Source organism: Coptis chinensis, chromosome 9 (genome assembly GCF_015680905.1).
Source record: "Coptis chinensis isolate HL-2020 chromosome 9, ASM1568090v1, whole genome shotgun sequence".
NCBI classification, from domain to species: domain Eukaryota; kingdom Viridiplantae; phylum Streptophyta; class Magnoliopsida; order Ranunculales; family Ranunculaceae; genus Coptis; species Coptis chinensis.
In genome coordinates, this window is record NC_141464.1 from 16,043,561 (window position 1) to 16,051,513 (window position 7,953).

Genomic DNA, 7,953 nt, shown 5'->3' on the forward strand with positions numbered 1-7,953 from the left:
TCTAGAAAATTGAAACTACCATACCGATCCTCTCCACCTCTTTAGCCGAACTCTCTTAGCAACCAAGCACTGGTGGACTTAAAAGGAATATTTTGTTCTGTAAAATCATTTTACGCAACAAAAGTTTATGAATTTGCTTGGATTGGTATTGATACCAAGCATAGCCAAATGTCTAGCTTTTAAAGAAGACACGGAAAAATGAACAAATTATAGTGACTTAAGTTAGCACTTGGCAGTCATAAAATACAAGTATCATTTATCATTACTTGTATCAAGAAAAAAAATACTTTTATTGCTTTTATTACCATTGAATGAATGAAGGGCAGTTATTATATTAGCGCAAAAAAAAAAAAAAAAAAAAAAAAAAAAAAAAAAAAATTACACAACAAATGTGAACATCACCCATTCTGCATTACTGAACACTGCTACTTGAATAACACATGGCTCGAGTACATCGTGTCCAAATTTCAACTACGTTTCCTAGTAGTCCCTAAACACTATCATCTTTCAAGCCAGAGGGACTTTAAACACTAGGAAAACCCACAAAGATATTACTAACATATGAACTGCCTGTTAAGTGACGAGTAACTCAGAGTAATACAAACCTCATAGAATACTAGAAAATGGTCAAAATGATGCAAGATGCGAAGTTGTCAAGACATCAATGTCACCGGCCGAAGCATCTTAGTATTGAGGAGGTAAGAGTCGACGAAAGGAACTTCAGTCCAGAAGATCCTCCAGGGAAATAGGATATTGCATAATATGAAAGTGCAAGGACCTATGCAAGGGCGATTCTATCAGTTATACACGATAAAGGCTGAAAATAACTAAATAAGTATGCAATTTCTATTTCATTCCAAAACAAGGTAAACAATGTGGCACCGGGAAGATAAATAAAACTGAGATTACCAGAAGACAAAAAAAAAATGAGAATACAAAAGTGGTTTGTCATTAAAAGAATGAGAAGCAGGAAAAGCTTGTACTCATAAAAAATAGTGAAAAAAGATTTTGTATGAGGCAGGAGCAGGAAAGCAAGTGTAATACCTGTAATACAGAGAAGAGCACAGAGAGAAGATAACTATGGAGCACCATAGAGACATATATGGTACCAACCATGCTGCCAAAGAATCCCAGAGTGAAAGGAAGTCTCTACAAAATTGAGAAGAATTGGGCGCAACCATAAATGTGTCAGTGTTGCTCTGATGAATAGATAAAGAAACCCACAAAAACGAGGTAGCTGACATTGGTTACCAGAGAGAGAGATGAAATACCTCCTTTGATATCATGTGAGAAAGCTGATTCTTTGGACCTTTGAGAGCAAAGAATGATCCTATGATAAATGCACAACCAAAGGTAAAGCAAAGTGCAAACTTCTGAGGCATCAGCACCATGACTGGAAGGAACATAGTGAATGCAATGAAAACGAAGAAAATTCCACAGACCAGGAGAATCCCAAAATACATGAGAGATTTTCCAGAAGGGACATTGCTAGTAGCAGACTGCAAGCTTCCAGGCAAATCCCTCACTCCCTTTGAAACCCTACAAAATATCAGACAAAGAAAGGTTAGACCATAGCAAGAGGAAAATGAGGCGGAAGTTAACTGGTCAGAGAACAAAACACCTGCAATTCATTTATCATTCAAAACGGTACTTCCTTTTAAATCAATAGAGTAAACAAGAGAAATTAGACTATCAACCATATATTTGCAAAAGAGAATATCGCTTAAAACTATATCAGTAGTCTTCACACAACACCAAGATGGGGAGGTAACTGTTGAGAACTTTTTCCACTACCAGTTAGGATTTCCAAGGATTAGGTATGTGTTGATTATACTACGTCAGTTGGAGCTTTCTAGACAGGTATGCCATCCTGTTTCGAAGTTTTGAAAAGAATATGAGAGCATGCCATCCTCACAGAGTGTCTTTAGTTAGGGAAGTCGTTATCAATTAAAATTAGTCATACTAATTATCCTGGAAATTTCAATCAATGTATTATATATAAAAAATGAAATAGATAAATATAAATATATATTCAATAACTATATTCTCGCTTCCTATTATACATAATTATAATTATAAATAGAAGATCATGGAGAAAACTCTTACCAGGGAAAGAAAATAGTTAAAGCTTTCTTCGATGCAATAGCAACAGCCACAAGTTGATTAGCAGGAGAAGCAATGTATATTTAAGGGGATGATATATGCAGAGAGATGATTTCCAGTGGACATACGTACAAAGAAAGTGATATGTTGAAAATGGAGAGTTTTATAGAGATGATGAAATCTCATGAGATAGGTTATGAATCCCAAAGGGGGTGAAATGGTAGTTTTTAGGCTACGGCAATAAATAGGAACTGCTATATTGACACAGATGGTGAGATTTTGATTTCAACAATTATATTAGTTTTGCAAAACTTTTGAAACTGTGGAAAAAATTCTTACCAAAGTTTCGACTTTTTAGGTTGTCAAAATTTTGTGAATTAAAATTTAATGTAATATGAGGTTAGTGTTGGGATTATTGGCCCTGACAAATCCAAATATGTTATGTTTATTTAACTGCTGGTGTATATGACATGTTGTTTTATTAATGGACTATTTATGGGTATTTCAGTATAATTTTAAAAGATAAGAACCCATAGCTGACATTGATAGAATGATCACACAAGCAAATGTTGCATGTGGGAGATTATGATAAATTGTCAAGCTAGAAATATTACTTCTTGGTTACGGATGAAGTTGCTCACTTCATTCTTCTGACTGGAATATGATGGCAGCCCAATCATCAGGGTGCTGACTTTGGTTCCACATATTGGTGTGGTCTTCGAACTTAAACTATAGGATCACCAATGAGATTACACTGCAAATTCACTGCCAATGATAGAGTAATAACTCACTTTACTAGATTGCCCTTTGGATTGTCACAAATCACATATTAAATATGAGTTACACCGAGTCATCAACCAATGACACTTGCATGGGATATATACTGAGGCTTGGGTGCTAATTGAAAGTGTTATGATTACATGATGCATTCTAGGGTTTTAAACCCTTGGTTTAGTTCCATATTGGTTCACATATTATTAAGGGGTTTTAGAAGTATGTTTGATGGCTATTTTGGTGTTTTTAGCATAGGTTATTTTTAGGTTTATTTTTAATTCCGAAAATTAGTTGTTTTAATTCTATAATTGAATTAGAAGGCTAGCTTCTAAATTCATAGTTCCTTTAGTCTATATATTGAGTTGTAGGCCTTTGACCATACTTGGTTGTTGATTAATAAACTTTGTGTTTGTGTGAAAAAAGTTTTCTCTGTGTTCTTATTATTGATTATTTGCACGATTATTACAGACATAACTTGTCATCTCCCTTCTCAAATTTGTGGGTTTCAAGTTTGATTGTCGCACCTCGCACACAACAATTGTAGTGGCTCATAAGCAACCAGTTCGTGATTCTTCGATGTCACGTTCATATCTATATGCACACAAGTGCATCATTACAAATGTCCAATATAAGATCCACCAAGAATATTAGGCACAGTGAATCCATAGTATAAATTAAATTGAACTCAAATGGTACAAAAAAATGTTTTATATTGTTTAATTAATTTAATTGGATAACAATGGGGCACTGGTAAATAGCCATTATGTACTAATAAGTTTAACCAGAATAATCCCTTCGAAGCAAAATTCAACTTGTTGATACTTAAAAAAGCTTTTCAATTTAATTTCGACAACGCGCATGTTAAATTTTATATCAACTTTACAAAACCAAACACCAAAACTATTTTGATGAATAATTTATGAAACCCTAACTTTTAAGCTCATACTTGATACCAAAACTAATGGTATTTTGGAGAAATCGCCCACTATATACATGAAGTCGAACAGATATCTCCAAAAGTAGGACTCACGTGTTTTCTCCATTAAAATAGTTATGTTGGGTCCCACCAAAAATATACTAAAAAGTACTCACGTGTTTACTCTATCCTTATATCACACTTATTAAATTATAAACAAAATAATAAAAACATGAGCCCACAACAAGGCTAACACTAAACTACATCTTTCTTTTTTGTTTCTCTTTGTACTTATAAGAATATAATTTCTATTAACAATTGTTTTGCAATAGACAAAACACGCCAGAAGAGCAAAAATAGACTATTGATATTTAACAATACCAATCAAAATCCAATATCTTCATCACTTCAAAGACACAAATACTTTCGATAACCCTTTTTATTAGTTGTTAATATCTTGGAAAGGTTGAAAATGAAATTTAAGGTGGTTAATTAAAGTTTATTATTCATAAATTTTAACAAACTCATTGGTATTGGTTACTTTTCAACTATTGTTTGAATTTGAATTCAAGTGGGTGGCAGTAAAGTTGTTTAAAATTGAGCATCTCCAAATAAGAACTGTTCTAGCATATATTTTATATGATTGGGTAACAACAAAAATGGATAATATACCAACAATAAACAATTCTTGACCCAAACATCCAAAAAAATGAGAAAACAAATTAAGATGAAGCAAAACTCATACCAAATTAGTGCAAAAAATATAGCATAATTCGAACAAAAATACATCATTAGAAAAAGATGATAACTAGCAAAAATGAAGTTGAAGATTATACCTTCCTCTTGTTTCAATTCTTATTAAATAAATTTTCGTTGGGGTTGTTGTTCACCAACGAAATGAAAGTAATGGAGGAACTTAAAGGACGATAGAGAAGGCAAAGTTTATATAAGTTAAAAAAATATGATAGTAATGGAGATTTAGCAAGCAACAGAAGAGTTAGAGGAACTTCAAAGATGTATTTTAGTGATTGACCATTTGACCCTGTTGTGGACCCAAGTTTTTTTTTATTTGGTTTACAATTTAATAAGTATGATGTAAGGAGAGAATGAACACGTGAGGACTTTTTCGTATCTATTTTTGGTAGGACCCAACTTAATTATTTTAATGAATAAAATAATTGAAAAGATAGATATTTTGAGATATCCGTTCGACGGACTTCTGTTTAAGAGAATTCTTGCCACCATACCACTATATATATATATGGGGAGGGATCAATATACCGTGGTTTTCAAAGCATGGTTTATACCATGCCCCACAACTTCACCCACAAGACGAACTATAACCTAATCTTTTGTGGATATGTCCAACAAACCATGAAGATCACCTCCACAAAATTTCAGCAAATTTGAAGGTACTTAACAATGCTAAAAGATGAATGCAAAATCAAAGAATCTAGGCCATTAAAAAAACTCAAAGTCGTCAACAATTTTTAACTACGTTAAAGTTTCCAAATGAACTAAATTTTTAACTATGTGGAGTAGCTATCCATTGTTAGTGGATCATATCCACAAAATATTAGTTTTTAACTCATCTTGTAAAGGGGCATGGTATAAACCATGGTAAATGGATCCCTTCCCATATATGAATAGAGACACATCCATGAGAGACACATTGCACCCACATTTTCAACGTAAAATATGAGTTAACGCCTAATTTTTTGTAGATAAGATCTGCTCACACTATAAATCATCCTCACAAAAAATCATCCTATTTGGATATGTCTAACCTTGCAAAAACTAGTGTTGAGATTTGAATTTTTACCAAACGGTCATAAATTTTTTGATTTCATAACAATATTTGATAAGGTTAGACTTCTTTGAATGAGTTGAAATTTTTTGGGCATGTTATCCATATTGGGAAGATCTACAAAATATCGGCCCTTAATTCAACTTTGAAGTCCACATTTTCCTTGGATGTGTGCACAATGGAGCTCTAATGAATGTGGCTTTATCCATATATATATATATGGGAGGAATCCATATACAACAGTTTATACAATGGGCTAAATCTCACTCTACAAATTTACTTACGACTAGATTTTTTGTGGATGTCATCTTTCCATCATGGATGACAACCCTACAAAAAATGGACTCATTTGGAAATTTCTAAAGATGCCAAAAGAAGGTTACAAAATTTTAAATCCTGGTCGTTAAAAAAAATCACATTTTCAAATTAATTTTTGAAAGGGGTAGAGATTTCAAAATGAACTCAAATTTTGTGGATATTCTTTATGATGATAATACCATACCCACAAACCCACAAACTATTAGCTCTTAGTTCAACTTAGAAAATGGTGTTGTATAAACTATTGTACAAAAAGTGTTGTATATGGATCCCTCCCATACATATATATATGGGGTAGATTCCATTTACAACACTTTTTATACAACATTTCATACAATACTCCTTAAAAATATGAATTAAGCATTGATTCTTTGTAGGTATTGATCTTCACCCCAAGGAGATCATCTCCACAAAAATTCAACCACATTTGAAAACTCCTAACCATGAGAAAAATTGCTATCAACCAATGAATTTTTATCAATGGTCCAGAAGTAACGATTTTGTAACCCCTTTTTGGCAAACTTAGAAATGTTCATAAAACCCGATTTTTTGTGGAGTCTATATCCATGGTGAGAACATCTTATCCACAAAAAATTAGCCCTTGAAAGGTTCGGTGGGGGGTATTGTATAAAAAGTGTTGTAAACGGAACCTACCCTTATATATATAGGAAGAGATCAAATTAGGACTCTTAGTCATGACATCTAATTCTTCACAACTCATGCAACAAGTAATTATGTTTTCAATAGAATCGAAATTCCATAACATAAGTCTAATTTATTATGGAAGAACCCATTAACAATTCTAAATGCAGGTGTCACTGGTTGATGATAGTGAATTTACAGTTGAATCTAATGCACAAATGTTCACACATTGACACAAATATAAATAAAACTTATAGATAAAAAGAAAGAGAGAGAAAGGGACGAAAGAGATCATACACGCCGAAAGTACCAGAGACGGTATCATTAGCCGTACGGACAGCGGCTTCGAGATCGAAGCCAAGATTAGATGAAGAACCAGATGAGTCCTCAGAAGCTTTAGAAGCAGCGGCGTAAGAATTCCAGTCGGCTAATAGAGAGGAAGCCTTCTGATCATTGTTAGTACTGGGTCCCCCCATGAACCAGGATTGTGCTGTTTTCTGCATAACCAGAGAAAAAATGAGTACGACTTTCTCTGTCTAGCTACGAATCTGATTGTTGTTTCGGGTTTCACCTTTTTATTTGATGCCATTGAGTATATAAGTTTTAATCTCGTCAGTGATAAGCCAACTCTGCATTGGTGAACCTTTTTTATTTTTTTAAAGCCAAGAAAATAATAGCATGGTAATCTAGGTCCTTCTAATACTCTAGTAATTAGGTTTTAGTCCTACTCTGTTTGAAAATTAGACTTTACTCCTACTTTTTTCTCTCCTGTGACCGTGGTCAATCTGTTTATATTTTCAATAGGGTATTCTTTTACCTGCCCCCATTTGAAAATAGAATCCCCATACTAACTCAACATCATAGTCAGCTGTCATTGACCGTCATCTTGTGGTCAAGGTAGATAACTTAATGCGTTGACCACAGAGATAACGGTCAAAATGTGTTGACTGAGACGGCAAGTGAGTCTGAGGGGCAAGTCTAATTCCGTTTTCAAATAGGGGTGCAAGTAAAAAAAAACCCTTTTCAATATTATGGCCACTTACTACCTTTGAACTTTAGACCAAAGTCTAACATCATCAGTATTAATCTCATTTCTTAATTTCAAAGCTCAAACTTAATGAGGTTTTCACTCAGTTTCACTGATTTCCACAAATTATGGGAAATTACAACACCCAAACTAGGAAACACCTAGCATGAATAGAATAGTAATTGATCCAAGTTCTCTTTACCAAAATCTCATTTGGTAGGACCATTTACCAAAATCTTGAGGTTGAAATTTAAGAATGTATTTCATGAGATTTTGGTAGAATAATGGATTTCCTTTCTGGGGCTAAGCCGTCTCCCAAAGTTGTGGGATGTAAAAATGCAATGGTAGGGGAGCATTCCGCCTTAG

At 33.6% G+C, this 7,953-nt stretch overlaps 1 protein-coding gene across 1 annotated transcript; it reads right to left on the minus strand.

The window, feature by feature from the left end:
• Nucleotides 1-390: 390 nt before the first annotated feature.
• Nucleotides 391-7,274, minus strand: LOC147475020 (protein transport protein sft2-like). Its single transcript, XM_086583596.1, has 5 exons — nt 7,132-7,274; nt 6,858-7,057; nt 1,272-1,539; nt 1,045-1,149; nt 391-778 (listed from the first exon to the last, which is right to left on the minus strand). Exons 1-5 carry the CDS (start codon nt 7,147-7,149, stop codon nt 668-670), a joined length of 702 nt encoding a protein of 233 aa, XP_086439722.1. The 5' UTR covers nt 7,150-7,274; the 3' UTR covers nt 391-667.
• Between the last annotated feature and the right edge of the window lie 679 nt (nt 7,275-7,953).

Excerpts from the sequence above, each read along its gene's own strand:
- LOC147475020 (XM_086583596.1), bottom strand. Across the intron at positions 1,150-1,271 it reads CTCACATGATATCAAAGGAG|AGACTTCCTTTCACTCTGGG; the intron begins GTATTTCATCTC and ends TCAATTTTGTAG. Across the intron at positions 779-1,044 it reads TGCTCTTCTCTGTATTACAG|GTCCTTGCACTTTCATATTA; the intron begins GTATTACACTTG and ends GCCCTTGCATAG.